The sequence below is a fragment of the Scardinius erythrophthalmus genome (assembly GCF_964197995.2).
Source record: "Scardinius erythrophthalmus genome assembly, chromosome: 18".
Classification (NCBI taxonomy): domain Eukaryota; kingdom Metazoa; phylum Chordata; class Actinopteri; order Cypriniformes; family Leuciscidae; genus Scardinius; species Scardinius erythrophthalmus.
In genome coordinates this window covers 31,546,102-31,571,611 of record NC_138238.1, presented here as the reverse complement: position 1 = coordinate 31,571,611, position 25,510 = coordinate 31,546,102, and the positions used below count along the sequence as shown (strand labels likewise).

At 35.4% G+C, this 25,510-nt stretch overlaps 1 protein-coding gene across 1 annotated transcript; it reads right to left on the bottom strand.

The window, feature by feature from the left end:
* Positions 1-1,207: 1,207 nt before the first annotated feature.
* Positions 1,208-24,944, bottom strand: slc4a1b (solute carrier family 4 member 1b (Diego blood group)). The gene is made up of 17 exons (XM_081393117.1): positions 24,811-24,944; positions 19,302-19,482; positions 18,063-18,198; positions 15,378-15,444; positions 14,871-14,913; positions 14,552-14,736; positions 11,665-11,875; positions 9,522-9,725; positions 8,461-8,609; positions 8,170-8,364; positions 5,794-6,042; positions 5,594-5,683; positions 4,142-4,308; positions 2,683-2,924; positions 2,418-2,587; positions 2,126-2,299; positions 1,208-1,979 (listed from the first exon to the last, which is right to left on the bottom strand). The coding sequence occupies exons 1-17, from the start codon at positions 24,817-24,819 to the stop codon at positions 1,899-1,901; spliced, it is 2,553 nt and encodes an 850-aa protein (XP_081249243.1). The 5' UTR covers positions 24,820-24,944; the 3' UTR covers positions 1,208-1,898.
* Between the last annotated feature and the right edge of the window lie 566 nt (positions 24,945-25,510).

The following is a 25,510-nucleotide window of genomic DNA, read 5'->3' as shown; positions in this document are numbered from 1 at the left end:
TTTGGGAGGTTTTCAAGAAAAATGCTCCTTGCTCATCCAAGAACAAACTCCAGCATATTCAGTTGTCAGACAGGACAGCACAGGGTTCTGTGGTCAGATGAAACTAAAAAAATAGTTTTTTGGCAGCAAACACGCTAGATGGGTTTGGTGCACACAAGGATAAAAAGTACCCCATGTGTACAATTTAATATACCCTTGGATCTTTAATGTTGTGGGCATATTTTTCTGCTGGAGGTCCTGGACTTCTTATTCAGATACATGGCATCGTGGATTCTATCAAATATCAACAGATAAAAAATCAAAACCTGACGGCCTCTGCTAGAAATCATATAATGGGTCGTGGTTGGATCTTCCTTCAGGACAACGATCCAAAACAAACATCAAAATCAACACAAAAATGTGTTAGGGAGCACAAAATGAAGCTTCTGCCATGACCATCCCAGTTCCCTGACCTGATGAGTGGAGTGAACGAAGAAGCACCAACAAGGATCTGGGAATCTGAAGGATTGGAGAGATTCTGTATGGAGGAACGGTCTCTGATCTCTTGTCAGGTGTTCTCCAAACTCATCAGGCATTATAGGAGAAGACTCAGAGCAGTTATCTTGGCATAAGGAGATTGCAAAAAGGTATTTAATAAAAGGGTATGAATAATTGTGGCCAACATGTTTTGGAGAAAAACATTTATTTTATAATGTGATTCCCCCCCCACTTTCAATTCTTTTACTTCAATGAACCGTTAGGATATTGCCAATTTTTTGAATGAAAGATCAAAAGGATAAACGATGCAGATTTATTTTTTACAGCCATTTTTGATCATATTTACCAGGGGTATGATTAATTCTGAGCACGACTGTATCTCCATATCTGCTAGTATTTAACAGCTGATTTTTTTCAACATCATTAATGTTGGATGTTGCATATGGTACTATATGTACAAATAAGCTCTTATAAATATTATTAATCATCAGAGAACTCTACCAAGATTCCAATGGTTCTTACAACCATAGCTGCACAAAGTTGTGGTATTTTCAATAAAAAAATCATTGTTTGTTAATGTGAGTGATAACCTCATTTGAATTCTTAACCATTCAAAGATGACGGCATGCGTTGACATATGGAAACTAACTTTAGGCTCCCATATGTTACAGCATTCTGTTGATGGTAAAGCAAAACAGCATAACAACAAACTATTATGGCCATATTATATACTGTAGCATTAGAAGAATTTTTATTCCAAATATGTCACTATTATGCATTGTCACATTGGCTGTTTTTTTGTTTTGTTTTTTTGCCTGTTACATAGAAAGGAAATAAGCTTGTACATGTTTTTTGATGTAGATCTATCTGACAGCATAACATACATGCATTATTTAAGAAATACACTGCAGGTCAAAATTTTGGAATAATTAAGATTTTTTTTTTTAGTTTTTGAAAGATCATTACTAGCCTAGCCCAATGACATCTAGACCAGTAATAGCACATCTTTATGGGGGCAAAGCAAATCTTCTCCAACAAGATAAAGTAGGCCTATTTGTAAAAATGAAACATAAATAAAAAACATAAAATAAAAAAAAGACCTAGGCTACATTAATAATTTCTTTATATGCAGGGAGAATATCTTATCTGTGAAATGTGCTGGTCCTATGTGCATTTTAAAGGCCTTCATAATGCAGTACCTTACTGAATATTAGTGCAAAAGTTATTAAAGGCACTTGTATATTTAAATGTTGCATGTCATGATGACGTCATCTTGTAAGAACTGTATTAGACCATTGTAATATCAATTTACAGACAGAAAAACCACACACAGCAGTAAAATGAACATAATTCATTGTTTTGTCAAATTTTTCATGTGCTGGCTGCACTCTAAAAAATGAGTTTGGTTGCAGGAAAAGGATCTATAATGGCATCTGAGATTCAGAATACACATCCACTCCTGGCTCCTCTTCAAATGTTGCCTTGGAATCATCACCGTCAAGCTATATTGAAGATACAAAGTACATTGAATTATTATGAAAAGTTAAATGGAAAGTTCACTAGGTTCACTATGACTTGGAATATAGCATGTACGTCAAGTAGACTACTGCTAGGCTACTCTGACTAGGCTAGTCAGTGTACCACTTACATATTTTATCTCTTGCTCAGTGAAAAGTCGTCCAGTCATGAACATGCGCAGAGGGATGGTGAGTATCAGGATGAATGGTAAAGCCAGTGACACAGGGCTCGATTTCACCATCCACAGGACTGCCAGACACACCATCTGAATCGCAGTGAACACGTGCATCCTACTGGTGCTGACCTGCAGAGGGAGACAGAGACCACATGCAAAAGGCAACCAACCTTGCGAATAAAACATTTACAAGAAGAAGAAATCGAATGCAAAGAATTCCAATAGAATAATGGTAGCACAAACATACTCTTGTAGCATAGGGTTCATTGGGGTGATATTTTTTGGGAATGAGGAGGAGCAGAATTCGATCCCAAAGCTGAATCCCACTGAGGGATGTGATTCCCATGTAGAGAAAGATTCCAAACAGAGCCGCAATAGGAATCATTTTTAGAATGGGCTCCATGAGGATGGAAAGACCTGCAAACGGACAGACAGAGATGTTAATGTATCTCTAGGAAGCATAGTACTGTAAGAACCAGATTTAGAAGAATGTTAGACGTATGTCAACATACCAACAAGCAAAGCCACTATTACTCCACTGACTCTCTGTTCCAGAACCTTCTCAATCTCAGGTTTTGGGCCCTTGCTCATGACAGTCAGGGCATTGGCATGAGATACGGATCGTACGGTTGCGGCACTCAACCAAGGAACACCAAATATGGCACCCAGACCTCCCATGCTCACCAGGATGAGAAGATCCATGTGGAAGCCAGAACCCTTGACCATTTTTCGCTCCGGTTTACTCACAATTAGTCTTGAAAAATGAATGAGAGACAAGTAAAAAGATCAGTTTATAAATAAATTAGCATTGCAAATCATTATTCAGAGAGATATATTTGTTCTATTTTTATGTTCATTTGAAAGCATTAGTAGAATCTTTCATCTCTATTCTAGTAAGGGTCATCAAACTAACCCAACCAGTCACTTTCACTTTCTGTCACACTGTGTGTAATACTGCTCCATATAACTGTATATTTTACTTTAGGTTGAACTCTTAAAATACAGGTTCCAAATGGGGGTTTTCGCCATGATGCCATAGAAGAACCATTCTGGGTTCCCCAAAGAACCTTTCTGTGAACAGTTCTTATAGTCCCCCTGTGGTGAATATCACGTTTTAATGTTGTTTATATATCTATGTGGTGTTTTTAACATGCTTTAAGACAAACCATGTGCAAATTCATGGCAACACCATGACTGAGTATTTTCTCCTTAAAACTGCAGTGAACCAAAGACAGTGTTCAAAACGTGGTTTGAAATTACAGTTGTTCTCTATGTCACAAATATTGAAACCAATTCCGTCACGAGAGGGGCGGGGTTTAGTCTTTAATTAACTATGCTGCGAAGTAGGGGAGTATCAAGACAAGCCAGGTATATTTTTCTGTTGATATCAAATATCAGGTAGATTTAGCAATATAGCAGGTGAATTATGTATATGATTTATATTATGATGTTTTGATGAATTATATGACTTTCTCCAATGACGTTCTGAGTTGTTCAAAGCGTTTCTAAGGATATTGATTTTTTAGAAGGCTGTCTGACTCTGAGATGGTGAACGGGAACATGGTTTGTGTAACATTAGAACCACATTATTAGCCGTTTGATAATGTAATCATATCAATTACCGTTATGTGTCGACGTTGTAGAGAGCGGCACATAAAACGCATTACGATTCTGATACATCGACATGTAAACGACTCTGCATAATCCACTTCTTCTGAATCAGTTTTAACTATTTAAATGACAAAATAGCAGAGAATAATGCATAAGTATACAAATTTTCAGGGAAGATTCCATGTTAATTATTCTCCATGGAACATCAATGGTAATAAAGAGCCTTTATTTTTTAGAGTATGTGCAGCATTTTCACTTGAGAGAGGACCAAAAATTTGTTGGAGCCTGATTCTGTCAGTTAACGAATTGTACCAGAAATTGATTGTACCAAATCCTCTTCCTCCAGAAAACATTACTCACGTGGTGATCTGAGACTCAAGGAAGATGAGGATGAAGACCAACATAGCTGGAACTACAGAGGCGAACATCATCCACACAGGGAAGGGCTTGTGTTCACCCATAGGGTTGATTATCCAGCCCCGCATCTTAGGGTTGGACACCTGAAGACCCTTAGGCACCACCAGTTTCTGTAACACAAGTCAAAGGTCAGAGAAGTCAAGACAGTAACTTTACAGGATCGGATCTGAATTGGTGCCCTAAAAGTGCTATCTATCTAAAGGCATCCAATGCCCATCAGAAACCTAAAAAATAAGGAATCTAGGACTCTACTTCTAATCTAAAATCAAAATAAAGATTCCATGGAATTTACTTATAATTAAATAATATTCACCCACACCGAAAAAAAAAATATTGAAATATATTTTAAAGTGTCAAAAATATATGTGGCATATATTCCAAATACATTGAAATATATTTGCATTGTTGTTCACTTATATTTATCATTTTGAAATATATTCTGAAATATAACAGAAATATATGATGTTAAGTGTGAAATATATTTACATTTATAACATGTAATGTAAAATATATGAAATATATAAAATGTTTAGCTTGCCAAAGAAGGGTCGAAAATGTATTTTGATCATAGTAATTCCTCTACCTTTTCCCCTATACACAACAGTAGGCTACCATATTTCACTACTGTATTATGACACACAGCTATAATAAATACTGTACTTACATTTAAATGACTGCAATGTAAAATGACAGATAGTTGCTTTCCTAGGAATATTAGGCCATATTAGTCTTTGTCTTAGGTGAAAAATCCAGAAGGGGTGAGACTGATCTGCAGCGGGAAGCACTGGACTTTTTGATGAGATGGCAATTGATTTACTTAACATTCAGTCAGGTGGTGATAATGTTACAATGTGAAATGTGATGTTAACACAGTAACACACTCAGTTGCCAGTTTATTAGATATACTGTATCTAGGAAACAAATGCAGTTGCTACCTATGCTGAAACACTGATCACATCTAATAGCTAAACCTAAACAAAGTGTCTATCCTTCTTCCCCCAGTCGCAGTGTTGAAGAAATTTCCACAGGCCACCAAGGGACAACTGGGGACAGCTGTCAACTCAAAAATAGCTGAACTCAGATTTAAAATGAAATAAATAAAAATGTAAAAACTAAATTGAAAATGTGTTGTTTGTTTGTGAAAATGTTCACTTTTTTAAATTTCAAAATATATTTCAAATGAAACAATTTGCAAAAGTTAAAACATATATGAACATGTGTTACATGTTGTTAGTAAATATATTGACATATAAATATATTCACTTATTTAACTAAAATATATTTTCAAAAAAATTAAAAATATATTTACATATATTTAACTAAAATATATTTATTGGGCCAATTTCAAATATATTTCTTTTGTGTATGGGCACAAATACTAAATTACAAACATACCTGAGTGTATGTATCCTCAATATTGATATCGATAGCAACCATGAGGAAAATTGCAATGGGAACTCCAAAGTCACCGAGCAAACGTCGAATCTATGTACCAAACAGATCTTTATATTTTAAGCAAGAATTTACAAACAGCTGGTACATTATAAACAGTCAAGTTCTCATATTTTGATCACAATATTCAATAATCTATTTACCTTGCCTGGCAGGAATGTGCCATTCTTGAACATGCGTAGGTAGTATGCAATGGAGAAACAGCCAAACATGAGACACATGGACAGAAGAGCGGTGTTGGGATAAGGCTGGTGCTGAACGCTTCTCACGACAGACACATTTCCTGTAGCATTATCCAGGAGTCTCTGATAGTTGACAACTGAGTGCCAAGGGTCCTCAACTGTACTGTTTAAATGTTCATAATTCAGGATGAGAGGATGTTCCTTGAAAATCTATAATGAAGAATGAAACAAAGAGAGAAATGTATATTATTGTACAATATTTGTACATTAATGTCTTGAGAGAGTATCATCACAATGTCTTTGCTGTATTAGCTGTTGCAAATTAGGAAACAAATTTGTGAAATGTGAGGAAAATTAAGTGATTTAATCATTGGCTCAGTGCTATGGGGGTTGCTACACTGTTGCTGAGGTGTTCTGAGTGGTTGTTAGCCTGTTGCTAAGTGGTTGCTAGTGTGTTCTAGGTGGTTGCTATGGCACTGCTACGCAGTTGCTAAGGTGTTGTGAGTAGTTGTACGCACACTGCTGTGCTAGGTTGTTCTGCTTGGTTGCTGGTAGCATTAAAGGACAATTCCGGTGAAAAAATTAACCTAGGGGTAATGGTTACCGAGTCGATCGTTCCCTGGGATGCGTTTTCATGAAAATCGAATGTAAAGAGTTTTATCTCTAAAAACAGATTAGCTCATAACACTAGTATATGGGGCCACGAATAAGTAAAAGTTAATCACGAACGCCGTGCTAAGTGAGCTGGTCGATAGGAATTGCGTTTTTGAAATCTAATGTTGCACGGCGTTCGTGACTCGACTAATCGAGACTGTTTTCCAAGATGCCTGATGCCTGTAAACGCGTAATGTACTGTCTTTATAAAGTATCTTCTTATTAAACTGTTTGTACACTTACAAAGTTCTCGATGCTTCGGTTTGCATGTAGGGACCCTCATTATGCTACCGTGTTAGTGTGAGGTTATTTTGAGCCTTGTTAGTGGTATTAACTAGCGATTTACTTATACTTATTCGTGGCCCCATATACTAGTGTTATGAGCTAATCTGTTTTTATAAATAAAACTCTTTACATTCGATTTTCATGAAAACGCATCGCAGGGAATGATCGACTCGGTAACCATGTGTTAATTACCCCTAGGTTCATTTTTCACCGGAATTGTCCTTTAAGTGGGTGTATGACGGTGCTCTGGGTGGTTACAACTTGCTAAGCGGTTAACGCTGGCCCAGTAGCTGGTCCAGCTTAGACAAGTAATAACACTTTTCTCCTCAACAACCCATGCAATTTGAGGCATGTCATTTTCCTTAGAAAGCACCAACAATTACTATAATTATGCATAAGAGTGATTACTGTTGAAAAAACTTTGGAAGATATTAATTTTCAAAGTATGCTAAAGTAAATTGAATTATTCTAGGTTTGATTGCCTTTTGCGTGTGATAACAGCATGGTCTTCTGTCTCCAGGTAACGAAATTCCTACACTCTAAAAAATCTTGGGTTATTTTTTCTACCCAAATCCTGAGTTAAGCCTTTTGGGTCATTTATTGTTTTTGTTTTTTTTCAGTGTTTGGATAGTTTTTGTGTTACCCAGCTCCTGGGTCAGAGGTAACAACCCAGTGTTTGGGTAATTTTGTGTTACCCAGATCATGGGTCAGACATAACAACCCGGGGTTGAGTTATTTATCGCGGGCTTTTTGCAACCTCTTCTTCAGGAGAGAGCAGTGCAGCTCCGTCAAATTGGTGCATGTCTTTGGTAAAATGCAGGTTTGTGTACATTTTATTTTATCTATAAATTCATTATTGTGCTGTATATAGTTTAATTTTATGCAAAACATCATACAGGGCCATGATGTGAGTCACCTACACGACTGTCATCTGACTCGCGTCTGTCTTTTCGCGTATTGGAAACGCCTGATGCTTGCATAAAATTTTATGATTTTATTCAAAAAGAAACAGAATATAAATATTTAGGATGTTAAAATATGTTCTCAGAACTGAAACTGTTTGTTTATGTACAGGTTATGGAGTCAGTCACAGCATGTTTTGCCTACGAGTGAAACGCAGGGCGGTGGTCTTAAGTAAGAAGTTCCCCCACTGAACATGATACAAGCTCTGGCACGAGATCCAGTGGTTAAATCAACCCAACATGCTGGGTCAAATAAAAAACCCAATTTGTTGGGTAAAATTAACCCAACATGTGTTCTGTCCTATATTTAGCCAGCCCTTGGGTTAGTCTTTATCATGCAGCAAAAATGTATGAAGCCAAAAGATATACAGCGATGGTTGAATGAAGAAGTAAAAGAATGCAGCAAAATACTAAAATGGCAAAAAAAAGTATGTACCCTGCCGAGCTTTGCAAAGGTCTCGTAGATGAAGATGAGAGAGATGAGGATGGAGAAGATCTCTTGAGTAAAACGGGAAATGAAGCGGACCAGAAAGCTTCCTTCCAAGGCAACAATGACCACAACGATGACCACCAGCCACGCGCCAACCCAGACTCGGCCTACGATGTACTCAATGCCCTGAGACTTACAGAACTACAGCCAGGAGGGAAAGCATGATGGGAGAATTTCAATTACACAAGATCGCTTCTGTATATCAGATAAACATTGTAAAGAGAGACAACCACTCACAGTAAAAAAAGCCTCTTCAAACACCAGCAGCGGCCCAGAGAAACCGATAACAAGCACAGGTTGGGCAGCGACCAGGCAGAAGATAATGCCCAGCACTGAAGTGGAGATCATCAGCTCCGACACACCCATCATGTTATCCACCTTATCAGCTGTGGAGAGAAGCATAAGAGTGCCAAACAAACATTTATAAGGTCAGTTTTCAAAAGTCTTGATTTGCACTGTTCGCTCTCTTCAGCTTTGTTTAGAGAGGAAGAAAGAATCAGATTTTTGGTGTAACTGATCAGCTGAAAAACACATGCAGACCTATGGAGCTAAAGTTTTTGTATGCCATATTTTACTTCTTTGAATTTATAGTTATATATTTTCTAGACATTTAACAAAATTTTATATATAGATATAGATTATAAAAAGGCAGCTTCAAAATTCCGATGTTCTGAGCTTCATTCATCTAAAAAAATTCAAAAACTTTTACAATCTGATTATTCGGATACAGAACATGATTTCAGCACGATGCTTCAACTGTTTTATGATACAAATGTTTTACAACCAACAGTAATATGATGCAAATGAGTTGACTCTTTCGTAAAAAAAATTGTCACACCTCTAAAAGCACCTCAGAGCAAAAATGAACTGTTTAAAAATATATAAATCTATATAAAAAAATGCCACGAACAGCTGAGTTTGGTAAATGTCACGTATCTACAATTCAAATTTATTTAATTCATTAAATCTTTTTTAATCAATTTATTAAATTGAATTAAATATTTGTATTATTTTTCTAGCTTCATCAAGACTGCGCCCAATCCGGATTTTTGTGTATGTAATGTTAAACACACGCTCATTCGCTCAATATATCCCAATATAATGGACTGTGTGGCATTCACTAGTGAACAATGAATGTGAAAATGTGTAATAATGCCTCTGAAATTTCACATTTTATGCATTTTATTCTCTTTCCACACTGACAGCTATTCTCTAAAAAAAAAGAATCAATTACTTCACTTGCAAAATGATAGTGTGAATGTTCAGTCCTTAAGACCGGATTTGGGAAACATGCATACCAAGGAGACCTCCAAAGGTGATGGCAGGCGAGAGTGCAGCAAAGTAGATAAAGATGATGGCAGCAACAACCTGAGCATTCAAAGCATCCTTGATGTCACTGACATAGTGTTGGTATCGTCTCTTCATGTCTCTGATCATGCCACCGAATGGAACACCGGTACGTGCTAGTGGATCTTCTGGAGGGGGTCCTAAGGATTTTGAAGCTGTAGGAAGATAGATTGGCATTAGATATATGTGGTCTGATTAAAAAATAATTTGTCATAATCAAAGTGAACACCAACAAGGTGATCATGACCCAAAGTTGAGGCAACTTATATCACCCAGAAGGGGTTTATTTTATGATAATGACGGCCTGATTGTACATTTCCCACTTATTTCACAGATTATTAATATGAGTATTTTATTGTCAGGCTTCAACTAAGAACCTAAAACAGCCGTGAAGGAAATCTGTTTCGGGGTCACTTGTATCTTGTAGTGCCATTATACAAAAATATTTAGTAACGCTTTACTATGAGTTTCCAATCTCAGCTAATATCAATTTCAACATTTACCAATACATTATTAAAAATCAAAAGTTGTATCTGTTAATATTATTTAATGGACTGGAGCTAACATGAACTAACAATAAAATATGTATGTTTATTTACAAAGATTTAAAAATACTGCAACAAACGTATAGCTCATTGTTGATGCATTAACTAATGGGGCCTTATTGTAAAGTGTTACCAAATATTTGAGGTTGCAAACTGAACAATCACAATTTAACATACCAGTAAGTTTTTATTCTTTGTAATAAAATTAACTCAACTAGATTTGTGCACAAATTTAATTTACATTATATCCAATTTCCATTTTGTTAATAATTAATAAGGTCACTTTAAGCTTATATAGTGCTTATAATAAAAAAAAAGCACTTTTATATTCAGTACTCCTAAATCAAATGCTCTCATGCTTTTCAGGAAATATTTTTGGGAAATATTTCTGCCATTTTACATTTTCTGGGAGCTACTTTCAAAATGGACCTAGCCTGTCGGTCCAATGTACTTAAAATTTTAAAAGTATACCATCTAGAGATAATCCTGCCAAAAAGTTATTCTCGAAATTTTGTTTCATATGAGCCAATGAAATTGTTGGGTGTGACAATAATGACAATATCTTCTTAGTAACACTTCCAAACTTAACTAAATTTTGTACGCATAGACACCTGAATAATCTGAGGACACATGCTGAATTTCATCCATAACAAGAAAACTCTCCAATCATTTAAGGAAGTTTTAGACTACTTTTAGACTACAATTGTGTCCCACAATGCATAGCATAGCAATTGAGGTTTCAACTGCTTGAACCCCTCATCTACTTGTAGTTATATATATTTATCACTCTTATGCAATTATTTATCATCATGAATTTTGTTTGCCAGTAAGCACTTGAGTTATGTGTATATGCACACATACAGTTATCTTACAGGGTTGCCAACTTTTGAGTTTAGCTCGGAGTGAGACTTCTCCAACGGGGGGGTGGGGGGGGGGGTTGGCTAGCTTTAATCATTCTGACATTGAAGAGCTAGACCGCTGAACTTTTAGTCATCCTAACACCAAACAGAGCGGTGCGTAATGGAGCGCATCAGAACAGCATCAAGAATATCAAATACATTGCAGTGAATCTTTTATTTGCATCTTAAGTTTATAGGCAATAATAATGACAGGTTTGCGAAAGTGTAGAACTCGGTGAGCTCGCGCAAAACACATCTTCAGCACAGCGACTCATTTAAACGCCTCTGATTGGCCAATGCGTTCAACAGACATGTCAGTGATTGGCTACAATGCTCAACGCTGCCGTACGCGCGCTACGGTCTCGTATGCGTGCTCGCTCTAGATTCCGGGAGATTTTAACTAATTTGCGCCATAAATAGTGGTCCATCCAGTAGTTAAGAGCCTGAATTGTTTATAGTAATTCTGAAATGTAGTGCACATGAGTGAAAAAAAAATACAGCACAGAAGAATGTCTAATTTAGCGTGAGATTTCTTTGTTAAGCGTGAGAGCGTGAGATTGAGGCTGAATGCGTGACTGTCACGCCAGATGCGTGAGAGTTGGCAACCCTGATCTTATCCTATGGGTTGTACTTTGTGTATGTGTCCTTACGTTTGCGAGGTTTGACTTCCAGGCGGAGTTTGGGGTCAGAGGGGCGGAGTCTCTTTTGCAGTAGTCTCTTCTGGAAGGGGATGAGTGATGTTAGCATAGACTCATTCGGAATCTCAGTGGGCGGAATCACAATGCAGCAGTCTGTGAAGTCTCCCACGGCATCAGTCAGCTCGCGGTCACTCTGGGCCTGGAAAGCTGCTTGGTTAAACACCTGTGTGTGAAAGATAAGCGTAGGGAAAACATTAGAGAAACTGCATAAAATGTGCTGTTTCTCTTTGATAACTTCAGATAGACTGAATTAAGATGAAAAGATTGTTGTTTTGTGGTTCACATTCTCCTTTTTCTCAGCATGCCCTGGGTCATGAATAATTAAAATAGTAGCTCTATTAGACCGCACCACTTTTTTACATTTTTGTTGAAGATTTTGTTGTTATTTTATTGTGATGTCAGAAGGAGCCTGTTTAGAATTATTTATTTGTAACATTCGTAGTGTTTCAAGTTGACCCTTTAGCATACTTTTAAAAAGAGTACTTATTACGGAAATAATATACTTAAGTTCGAAATGAATGTAATGTTTTTCATTTTAATTTTAAGAGAGCTTTTTTTTTTTACTCCAGTACGTATTTATATGCAATTTCATATTTACTTCTATTGTCTTTAATATAACCAAATGCACTGACAAGTATGCCAAACTAAAATATATTTTATGACATTTCTATTGAAACGTGTATGTCATGTTTAATATTACACATTTTAAGGATGAAGTTGCAATTTAGTACATTTAAAAATATTTTAACTTTAAAACACTACAGTTAAAATTACATCAAGTATTTTGTGTGTGCTTTAGTATGTCAGTCAACACATTAAAATAAGTTTACTTAAAAAAAAATGACAAAATATTACTACATAATAAAACTTTAAATTTCACATTATTACAAAGTGCATTTTTTGAAAGTGTACTTAAGTGTGTTAAGAAACAGTCATAAAAGTCTATTCTCTTTAAATTACACTTAAGTGGTTTATTTCATTTAATGAGTAGTTCACTTTCAAATGAAAATCAGCCCATGATTTACTCACCCGTGTGTATGACTTTCTTCTTTCAGACGAATACAATCTGAGTTATATTAAAAAATGTCCTGGCTCTTCCCAGTTTTATAATGGCAGTGGATTGCAACCAACAGATTGAATCTCAAAAACGTACATCCATCCATCATAAAAGAACTACACACGGCTCTATGGGGTTAATAAAGGCCTTATGAAGCAAAACGATGAGTTTGTGTAAGAAAAATATTCATATTTAAAACTTTATAAAGTAAAATAACTTGCTTCCGGCCAAATGAACATATGGATTCCACTTAAGCATAAAGCGCAATCTATGCGAGTAATGCGATGTACTGCTGATATTTACGCTATGCCATTACGCATGCTACTGCTGACGTCATAAGTTTGTGAAATGCTCATTTTCACTCAATCTCCTGTTAATCTTGAGTACCTATAGAGTAGTATTGCATCCTTCATATCTCCAAAACGTCTTTAGTTTTATTATATTTATAACAGAAAGATAGGCTGTACCGAGTCTTTCCGGAAAAAAACGAGCGGCTGGGGGCGGGCCGTGTGGGCGGTGTGCTATAGCTGTGCTAACCGATCTAACAACAACACAGAGAGACATTTTAAGTAGTTTACTCACCGCATGCAACAGCGAACCTTTATCATTGTGACTGCTCGATCCTTAAGCATTAGACGATCTGCAAATCCGTCGATCTGGGCTTTGTTTATAAAACAATCATCGTCGAAATGCAGGGAACAAAGAGTCTTGCACAACCTCCGTTGATGCTTCGAAAAAACAAACTCCATCCACGGTCCCTTAACGCTGGGTTCTTTGGGAATCTGTGCAGGGTTGTCTTGCCCTGGCAACCAAAAACCCACTTCTTTGGTGACATTGACTTCCCTAAAAGCCGAGCATAGCGCTTTGAGGTAACGTAATGCTTTCGCTCTCTTCTCTCTCTGGTCTACGAGTGCGCGCGCGCCCGCGGAGAAGGGCCCTTAGGACCCATATAAGGAAATTCCGCCCTATCTTACGTAAGACAGAGCCATACTCGAAAAAAACTTTCCGAAACTTGTGACAAACCGGAAGGAGTGTTCCAAAAATACTCCTTCAAACGTACAACTTAACTTTTGAAACTTTGTCCATGTTTAGCATGGGAATCCAACTCTTTAACAGTGTAAAAAACTCAGTATGCATGAAAAAAGCAATTCACCCCCCCTTTAAGTTGCGCATTAGGAGCAAGTATTGCCGTTTGGCCGGAAGCTAGAATTTTACATTGTAACGTGTTAAATATGAATATTTTTCTTACACAAACTCCTCGTTTTGTATCAGAAGGCCTTTATTAACCCCATGGAGCCGTGTGAAGTTTATTTATGATGGATGGATGCACGTTTTTGAGCTTTAGTCTGTTGGTTGCAATCCACTGCCATATAAAGCTTGGAAGAGCCAGGATATTTTTTTAATATAACTCAGATTGTATTCGTCTGAAATAAGAAAGTCATATAGGCTACACCTAGGATGGCTTGAGGGTGAATAAATCATGGGCTAATTTTCATTTTAAAGTGAACTAATCATTTAATATTATATTATCTGCAAGTTTTGTTTTTTTTAAGATGTAAAGCACATAACAACTGCACATTCGGTACAATTAAGAACAAGAGGAGGTCTGTGTGTGTAGCGTTTTAACATTATAGAAAACATTAACATGATTTTGATTAAGTTATGACCATGTAAATAAAGGGAGCACTTTGCATACTGCAGAGCTTTTTTAAAGGATAGAAAACTCATGCTAAATCTAAATAGGTAACTGTTGCAATTTGGTTTTCCTTTCAGTTCTCTTACTTTGTCAGCTAGTAGTGCTGCCATTGCTCGGCCAGACTCATGATAGTCCATGTCATTTGTGGTAGGGCCAATCAGGATAAAGATGAAGCGCACAGGCACGGGAGCTTCCAGAGCCGACTCTAGCACCACAGCGTCCCGTAGACGCACGAATGCTACTGTAGGCCTCTCTAGGAACTCCAGAGCACCTTACACACAAACACACACACCATTATTGCTGTAAAAAATACAGTCAATGTTTGCTAACAGAAACACATTACTAATTTAGTAAGTCACACCTTTGAATGTAAATGATCGGACATATTAATGAAAACATCCTCACCTACGAGCACCATTGAGGCTTCTGCAACATCAGCTGTGTCCCTCTTTGGTTGAGAATAAAACCACATAGTCAAAAAATGTCAAATGACTTGTCAATGCATTCAAAACTAAGAAAATAAATTATGAATGACATGTATTAAAGCCCGTTCACACCAGCAGAAGATATTGTTGCTTATTAGTCTGCATGCGCTGCAGTTTTGTTATCTGCTGCTTTAAATGCTCAAGCTCTTTATAGCAGAATGGATTCTGACTGGCTGTCAATTTTTTTACTGTTCATCAGTTCAGAAAGTGATTCCAATTATATTATTTAAATATAATATTATATATTATATTAAACTAATTATATTGTTTCAGTGCTGTTCTCATTATAGTGTGCTGTTCTTTTATATTTGGAACGATTTTTAGAACTTCTTTTAGAACTATTTTATCATTATAGTTATCGTCCTTAGTGTGAACGGGCCTTTATAGTTATGCTTGGAACAGTTACAACAAGAAAACGTGTGCTCACTTTCTCTGTGACAGAGAATTTCTGCATCTCCATGCCTGAAGTCAGGGGCTGGGTCTCTACTGACTGGCTGGAGAGAGAGAGAAAGAAATAAAATGAATGCTTTTAAAGGTGAATTGGTTCATGATGACAACACTACAAGTCTGAAGAAAATGAGAAGCATGACCCTGCAAAATTCACTGGCATGATGGTATTCTGTTGTAAGTGGTTGCTACGGTGTCCTGTGTGTGTGTTTTAGTGCATTGTTATGCAGTTGCTAGGGTGTTGTGTGTGATTGCTAAGTGGTTACTAACTGGGCCCTAAAGAGTACACCCCCAATTCTCTATGATACTCCGATTCTTCAAATGTCTTGTATTTTGTACTTGAAAGTAGGGGTGTAATGGTACACAAAAATGATGTATCGATATCGTACCTCGGTTTTGAAGACACGCAATGTTTTCTGTATAGCAGGAGGAGAAACATATACATATTTTTTCCTATGTATTTAAAAAAAAAGTCTTTCAAAAGTCTTACAATTCAGTCGCAGCTGTTTTAAAATCTTTTGGGGGCAAAATATTTAGCTAAATTGATATTTTAGAATTATTGCACTCCCATTCTAATGCGCACTGGTGCTCCTTCAGTGGTGTCTGTGTAGTTTACTCGCGTGCTGTCAGCAGTATGAGCCTTTTTGCAAAATAGAAAACTTTCTAACATTTACAAAAAAGAATACAGCCGTAAAACAAGTCTCAAATACATATCTGACAAGCCTCTTTAAAGTCTTAGGATTCAGTCTGGATCTATGGAAGCCCATTTCGGCCACATAAGAAAAAAATTATTATTCTGAAAACCATGATTATGAGATAAAAAGTCGAAATTATGACATTAACCTCCAGTTTCACAGACAAGGCTTAAGCCTAGTCCCAAACTAAAAGGCATGTTTGAGCTGTTTAACTGAAAGCAACTTGCATTGATATATCTTACAGTATGTTAGTGCCATTGTTTTGTCTCGAGATGCTTACAAGTAATGTTTTTTTTTTTCTAAGGCATGTTTATAAAAGCTACTTAAATGTCCTAATTGAACTAAGGCCTAATCCTGGCTTAATCTAAGCCCTGTTTGTAAAACCAGGCCTAAAAATCTAAATTATGACTTAGTATGCTATAATTTTGTTTTTTTTTATATCATAATTATGATTTAGTATTTCATATCTAATAATTTCAACTTTATCTTATAATAGACCTTTATCACACTTCCGTGTTCGAAAGCGGAAGCTTCAAATAGGAGCGTAAAAAACTTCTGCTGCAGCCTGTATCAATCACTGTGCCCGCAGGATTGTTTTGATTTATGTAAAATTCAGAACAGATACTTCTAAAGACACCAATCTCAGTTTACAATCTTTAATTGAGTATCATGAAACAAAGAAAAAAGGTGTAATCATATTCCAAGGCATATTTCGAGTCTGATCACCTTATTTTATTACAGAACTGCAAGAATATAATACAAACAACATATCACATTAAAGACTGTTAGAATTAGACAAAGCTTAAAATATTAATTACGACTTGTATTGAAAACTTATTCACATTTAATTTATGATGCAATCATCAATAATTAGATCAGTTTGAAGTTAAGTAAAGTTACGTTTATTGGTATGATCAAATAAATTAGTTTAATTTTCGTCTCAAAACTGGCATCCGTCCATTGACAATAATGCAGGCGGAATTTCGTTTACACTAGGCCTATTGTCACCATTATGTCCAGTTTAGCTTTAGTTTCATTTGAACGTGGACTTTTAGTATGTTTCTCTTTAGTTACCCGTTTCCTTTGTTCTAGTTTCCCATCACTAATCAGTTGTCATGGACATTTTCTTTTTAACAAGCACACCTGTCTGTATTCTGTTCATTATCTCTGTGTATTTAAGTTCCTCCTTGCATTCAGTTCCTTGTCCTGTATTGTTGGTGTGTTTGTGCTTACATGCTGTCTCCCATCTGTGGATTATCTGAGTTGACTTTAAATACACTTCTATTTGAATATTCTTCATCTTCTTTGGACTGAAACATAACAATTAGGACTTAGTATGTCATAATTTTGACTTTTTATATCATCATTTTGACTTTTTCAGAATGATCAGAATTATGACTTATGACATTGTGGATGTTAGTCCCATGCCTTCATTTGTGTGTGTGTTTGCTCATGATTGTGCCAGATATTTTTATATTTTTTTGACAAATTATCCAAATTTGAGAATATTAAATATATATATATATATATATATATATATATATAATTTTTTTTTATATAAATTTAATATAAATTTGATAAACCCCTCATATTTTCCATTCAATACTACAAAATGTTTTACATTTAAAAAAATAATAATTTCAGGTCAAGAAAGGGTGAGGGCAATGCTGCCATCGCTCAGTGCACGTGTACCGAACCCGGAAGACTCATACTGAAAACGTTTGGTAGGAATACTGCTATATTCATACTTGACACCTAGTGTGGATGCAGAGTCATGCAAAGGTACATTTTTTCAATGCTTAGTGCACTGTAGAAATGCCCTCTTTGCAGTCAGGCATCTTTGGTGGTTACAAACCATGATTTGATACTTTTTAGTATTTGTTTATGTGTAAAACATTTCAGTGAGGGAAAATGATTGAGTAGGCTATACCTTGATTTTTTTTGTTTTTCCCATAAAGTGTGTGCAGTACCTCTGTTTGTGCATTAATGCTTGAAGAACCTTATCTCTGTCCCCTGGCTGAATCTCCCTTTTGCTAACTAGGGTATCCACAATCTTCTCAATAATACTGGAAAGCATCTTCTCCTCTCTGTCCAGCATCACCACACCTGATCCAAGCAAAAAACATGAAAAAGAATTCAATGCAAAGGAAAGATTAAGGCAAAAGAGAGGATGAGGGCTTTCCACAATAAACATATAGACACTATGGCCAAAGCTGAGGAGCACAGGTTGAGCAGGTTTTACGGGACACTTACTATCTACTACCATCTCATCTGAGCATGTGCAGTAAAGTTACATTCTTCCTCATATTCCAGTCAGGACAGGACTGAGACTAGAATGTGAGTTCAAGTTAATCCTTGGAAACGCGTCCATAACTCTCATTTATGAATCATTACCAAACATACATTACCATAATTCTTAATATATTAGTAGAGAAGCTTTTTGTACATCAATACATCAACAAAATTATCTGTTAATCATTATATGATGTAATACTTTTTTAAAACTATTTTTTATTAAACATGTTCACTTATTTTTACTGCAAGCTACTGTAAAATGACAGCTAAATAAAATAATGTGCTTCATATATAAATTATTTTAAGCTGCACTGCAATAAATACTTTTACATTATTACAAGGAATTTCTATTAAAAATAAATGCTGTTCTTTTGAACTTGATATTCATAAAATATTCAAGGTTTCCACAAAAATGTCAACATTGATAATAATAAGAAATGTTTATTAAACACCAAATCAGCATATTAGAATGATAATTTCTGAAGGATCATGTGACACTGAAGACTAAAGTAATGGCTGCTGGAAATTCAGTTTTGCCATTACAGAAATAAATTGCATTTTAAAATATATTATAAACGAAAACATTTAATAATAATATTTCACAATACTACTGTTTTTTTACTGTATTCTTGGTCAATTAAAGGCTTGGTGAGCATAATATACTTCTTTTAAAACATTTAAAGTCTTACCAACTCCAAACTTTTAAACAGTAGTGTATAATAATGTATAATAACAATTACTATTATATAATGTTTGGTAGAGTGAGACAGCTTTGACAAAGGAAATGTGAAGTGATTTGAATTGAACTTAACGTAAATTAAATGTATTATATAATAATTATATATTATATAACATATTATTTAACTATAACTACTAAGAGGTAAGCTGAGGTTTGACCCCAGTCACTCCCTCACCTGTGTTCATTGTTCTGCGTAACTGCACCAGGCTCTTGAAGGTGAGGTAGGAGATGTGGGAAGGACCCCAGCGGCCCGCCTCAACATCATAGGTCTCTTCATAGCCCATCCATCTGCCCGTCTCCCGCCAATAGCTCTGCTGGTCTGGGTTCTTCACTGACTCATTCATCTCCACATAAGTCTGACCACAGATAACAATAAAAATGACACAATAAACGGCTTTGCTAACTACCATACATAGGTACGCTAAACATCACAATGAATTTAAAGCATGGCATATTGAGTAATAATGGGTCATTCACAGTTAAATAAAACAATACTGAATATTTACATAAAACATTAATCAACTTTCATGCCATATGGTTTTCCATACACAAATGAACCAAGATTCACACAAATTCTTAAGGATTGGCGCTAGGTAGATTACTGACAAATTGTAGTCTATTACTGAATAATAATTACATGATTAAAATTGTAGTTAGTAATCGAATCTATTACATTACACATTTTAGGTAATATAATCTGACTACTTTGATTACTTTTACTCCTAACTTGTCATAACATTGATTTGAATAGTATAATCTTATTTGATAGTTGTTGTTTTTTTAGAAAAGAAAATGTAAAAGATAAAAAAGAATAATAAGACAGAATAAATGAATTCTGAATAAGTAACTGTAGTATAATTATGAGTGTTTTAAAACGTAATATAATCTAAATACAAGTATTTACTTTTTGGAATCTGATTACGTAAACTAGATAACATGTAATCAGTTGTAATCCAGCAACTAAGGATAGAGATTAAGAACAATAAAAATAAAAAAAAGCCTCGAGCAGCAATTATTAGGGTTTAATGCTTTAAGGCCTATAAGCATATTCGTAAAAAGGGATTATGTTTTATTTAGCAAGCATGTAACCACAAAGATGGAAAAGACCATTAACAGCCAATAAAAGCAAATTTCTAAGGAAATATAATAGTTTTAAATAGTTAACAGTTATTGAGGTTGTTCTACCATATGGTATGAACGCTGTGGGCATGTGTGAAAAATCATGTGGTATACAATCCTTTACTCATGTGAAAAATGCTAAGGTGCCCCTGGTGGTTGATTTCTCTCAAATTTTTTCACAGGCCTCTAGGGCCATGAGTCAAACAGGCCCAGCGAGTTTCGTGCCGATCGGCATTCGTAACCTCGTCTGACAGTCACTAAAACTTCATTGGCCAACGGAGACCGTGTTTTTCGAGATACACAAATGTCCTCGTAGACAATCGCAGCACCTTGGACATACACACAGCATGCCGGTTTTCAAGCCAATCAGACTGACTGTTGCGTAGCTATAGCCGTTTAAATACAATTTATTGTCATACATATTTTTTTAATGAGTGAAACCATTAAATTAGTTTGTGTCTCTCAAACTCCACTCCACCATGATACATAGTTGCTATTTCCCCTTTAAAATCTTAAGTATATGCCCTAAATCCCATTACTTACTAGAAGTGACATAATTTCCTTGGAGGGAAAGCAACCCTAATAGCATAATTTTTTCTCTCATTTCCTCATTTTCAAAAGACTTATCTAAACACGTAACACATAACATGTCCACACTGTTGTGTCAGTTTTATACCATTACAATTTATTTATTTTAAATTATTTTTCAAAATAGATTTTATATTGTATATCTATCAAAATTCTTTATGAATGTTAATTTTCTGCAAGAATATTGTTCTTTCCTAGCTAATAGGCTTTAGTAGCTAAAACCCTGTTACACACATAGTAAAAATGTAATGTATCAGGGTGGACAAATTTCTTACGATGTGAATGTGAAATATTAGGCCAGGATTATTAGATTATACTAGCTCGAGCTTGATCATTGTGTTTTTATGATAGACAGACATTTTCTCCCTCTGACAAGACAAAAAAATAATTGGGTCCCACTTTATATTAAGTGGCTTTAAGTACTATGTACTTGCATCGAAAAATAAGTACAATGTACTTATTGTGTTCAGGTTGTATTGTAAAACACTTGTGCTGCTACTGAGGTGTGATACGGGTAAGGTTAGGACAGGTGTGGTGGTATGGGTGGGTTTAAGGGTGGGTTAAGGTGTCAGGGAAGGGTCAACAGTGTAATTACAAATGTAATTACATAAATGAATTACAGCTGTAATTACATAAATTAATTACAGCTGTAATTACATGCAGGTATTTTCAAAATATAAGTAATGTAAAAACATGCATGTACACAATAAGCAGATTGTTTTAAATTATTTATTCCAATGGAAGTACATAGTACTTAAAGCCACTTAATATAAAGTGGGACCAATAATTCTTTAATAAACCTGCTCAGTCCAAAATCCACCAAACTGTAGGAATGACATACATGTATATTTTGATCAATTACAAGTAGATTGCATGAATTTATGTTCTTATGCTGCAAAGTGTTTGTTTTGAAGGTTTTGGCAGGTAACCTAAAATATTCTTCATGTGGGAACTTGTAAATTAACAGATTTTTTTCTATTAATGAATGAGTTTTAAATTAACATTTTACTGCATTAGGTTAGACCAGCGCAAGTCATTTAAAGGGTCAGATTAAATAAGATTGCAGCACATCCTGTATGGAAAAACTGCATGTTATTACTTTTTAGTGAATTGAAACAGTGAGATGTCATATAACATCCTTCTTGTTCTACTGGTTGTTATAGTTCAAAGCAGAGATGTAGACAACTTAAACATGATGGCGGGACCTCTGGTATGACTATATTTGTGTGTGTGTTTCCTGTACAGTGATGACTGATAAATTAAAGCTCATGTTTACCCTCAAAACATCAGGAGTGTGAGTGGCACAAGGCAGACTGCAAATGTGGAAACTAAGTAAATTAACAGGAAGTCATATCAGAATCATGATGAACTAAGGAATTGGATTTTGGATTTATGTGTGCCACTGCTTACCAGACAGTGTTCCTGGTTTTGATATTCACATTCAGAGCAGCTAGAAACAGTGTTGGGGGTAATGCATTACAAACAATGTGAGTGAATAATCAGATTACTTTTGTAAAATAACTAGTAAAGTAACGCATTACTTTTAAATTTACAAGTTACTTTTTCAAATAAGCAATGCAAGTTTTTCCATTTATTGACTGACATTAACCCCATGTTGAGAGAAATGGAGAGGTGCTGTGTGCGCTGTGTGTAAATATAGATTGATATTGTAGTTCTAGAATAATTGTGAGCATTCATTTACTCATCTTACTTGCACAAAACAGATTCAGTATTCCTCAAAATGTATAAAAACAGTAACTCAGAATATTCACAAACCAGCAATAATTAAATTTGTTAAATAACACAAATATACTTTATGCATTTAAGCTCACTTTATTAACCAATGACATTGCTGCTGCAATGATCCAATTCAACTATAACAATAAGCAAAATCTGTTTTTAGATTAATTTAGTATGTCCGAAATTGCCCCCTATACCCTTAAATAGGTATTCACTATTTGAAGGGACAGCCAGTTGTGGTAGTGTCCGAAACCATAGTGGACGTTATCGAGCACACTCATTCAATCCCACAATGCACTGCAATATCGAGTGCACAACCCATGTACTGTCAACAGCTAGAGAATACCCATAATGCACTGTGATGGTCGCGTCAAATGAATTCCGGCCTCTTGCCAGAAAATGCCGCAGGCAGCTGAATCATCCATCCATCCATTTTCCAAACTGCTGTTCCAATGTGGCTACAGCGTAATATCATACAGGTATAAATTCCCTTTTAATTGATTATTAAATTGTTTAATTAAGATTTTTTACATGCTAGTTTTCATGATAGAGTTGAAGATAAATCTTTTCATTACTAATGGAGCTGTCAGTTTGCTAAGTTTCAAATGATTGATTATTGCTATGATTATTAAACAGCAAGCACAAGCTATGCAAATGAGGCAGGCCTTCCGGCGCACTCAGTGTCCGAATTTCTCGTTTTCATTCACTCCTTCATTTGAACTATATTAGTGGAGTAATGTAGGGTATAGTGAATGAGGGTATAGGGGGCGATTTCGAAAAGAGCCAGAAAACTCTTCAACTTTCTTCTCTTATGCAATCCAGAATGACAGAGCACAGCTGAAAGGTTTGTTTGAGCTGTGCCCTCTACTGTACAGGCATGTATTTTCAGTACAATATAAAACTGTTTATTGACTTCTGTTGTTAAAGGCTTAAAATTATGGGTCACACTGTATATTAAGTGTCCTTAACCACTATGTACTTACATCAAAAAATTAGTATAATGTCCTTATTGTTTTCATATTGTATTGCAAAACACTTGCTGCTATTGAGGAGGGATACAGGTACGGTAAGGACAGGTTTGGTGGTATGGGTAGGATTAAAGGTGGGTTAAGGTGTATTACACTTAATTACAGCTGTAATCACATGCAGGTATATAAGACAATATAAGAATAATGTATAATATACTGTATAAGAATAACTGTTTGGGGTTAGTTTGTGTTGACCCTTGTACATAAGAAGTGTGTAAATAAAGTATTGCATGAGACTAATACTTTGAGCTCATGCAACAATTTTTGCTATTGTTTATGTGCAATTATAGCATTATAGCAATTATAAGTGAAGCTTTGTAAAAAGAAATATTGTTCCATACACTTTAACATCCAATGAACAATTCATTGAAAAATTTCAATATATATTTTTTAATTTAATTGCATTTTCTATTTTGAATAGAATGTTTCAAATATTTGATAAATATCTATAGCAGTAAACCCCAGTTTAAAACAAATTAAATGAAAGCATTACATATGTAAAACAACACAACTAAATTACAGTTAAAAACCAATTGTGACATTAATTGCACTTACCTTAAATTTCTGACCCTACAGCTCAAGCAATATTCTCTGTCACAGACCCTCACAAAAGTGCGCAGACCTTTATAAAGTCTGTGTACACCTGCAGCTATCAGACACACCTCTACACACACACACTCTCCTATACATACAGAGTTAAAAAAAAGTCTGCAGACAATCCTGTAAAATCTTGTGGGCACATACAGTGACCCCTAAAAAAGTACTTTGACACTGAAGGCACTTTAATATTCAAATATCATTGCATTAGAAAACAAAATATCGTTGAAAAATGACACACAAAAAAAGTGAAGTTAATAGTTAAAAAACAGCATTGTCACTTTTTAGATATTTTCAAAGTGTTCATATAATTTTTTTTATAAATATCTAGGGTCGTTTTATGTACATGTTTAGATTTGACTTTGAACACAAAAAAGTATTCAAATGTATCCATATCTCCCTTTTTTCTTTTTCTATATCACACACAAACACATCCAAGACAATGTGTTCTTGGACTCACCCATAATATTGATGCAGTAAACAATATGTCTTGATAAGTGCACTGGTTGAAAAGAATCCAGTGTATGTGTGTGTGTGTGTTCTCTGTATCTTATCATACTTATAGAGCCAGTGTCACCTACACACACTCTAGTGACACCAGTTTCCTCTCACCTTCAACATCTCTACGAACAGTGTGCCGCCTGAGGAAGATTCCCCTCTGCTTCATTTCTTGTCCCATATTTTTGTCCATGAAGGCTCACAGGGTCAAGACTCAGGTCATAGTGTTCATTATGAACTGGGCAGGCCTGCGTGAAACCAAATAAGAACGTTGTAAGCGTCAATACATACAAATACATTTCTGCTGTAAAAAAATAAATGTTTTTATACAATACTATTAGTTTAACATTATTATCCGCATATGTACTGTATATATATTGCCTGAGTAATTGAATATATTATTCACTTTAATGACTTGTTTTGAAATGTGGAAATTGGTGAGCATTAAGAATGAGCAGGCATATCCACACTTTTGTATATTTTATTCATGAATTTTGTATTGTGTTTGAGTTTAGAAACACATTTTGAGTTTGGTTTGGGTAATTTTGATTTATATCAGGCTTTATTAAAACATTCATCTTTCTGTTATATTTCTGTTAATCAAAGCACCATCACATATTTTATTAGATTTATCTTGATCCCACTACCACTCTCAAAAATAATTATTTCATTTCTGACCTGGAAACTCTCCATACATGCCCACTGCTGTTCTGCATTCTGTGTTTGTGTGAGCAATTTCCACCACAAACAAAAGTCATGTTGGAAAATATTTGTGAAAAAATGAAACAGCATCGCACTTCCCCTAGGGATGAAG

Bases quoted from the DNA above. Each gene is read 5' to 3' on its own strand.
- slc4a1b (XM_081393117.1), bottom strand. The intron at 11,876-14,551 runs GTAAGAGAACTG...TTTCACACACAG, and splicing joins CAGCACTACTAGCTGACAAA to GTGTTTAACCAAGCAGCTTT. The intron at 5,684-5,793 runs GTAAATAGATTA...TTTGGTACATAG, and splicing joins GCACATTCCTGCCAGGCAAG to ATTCGACGTTTGCTCGGTGA.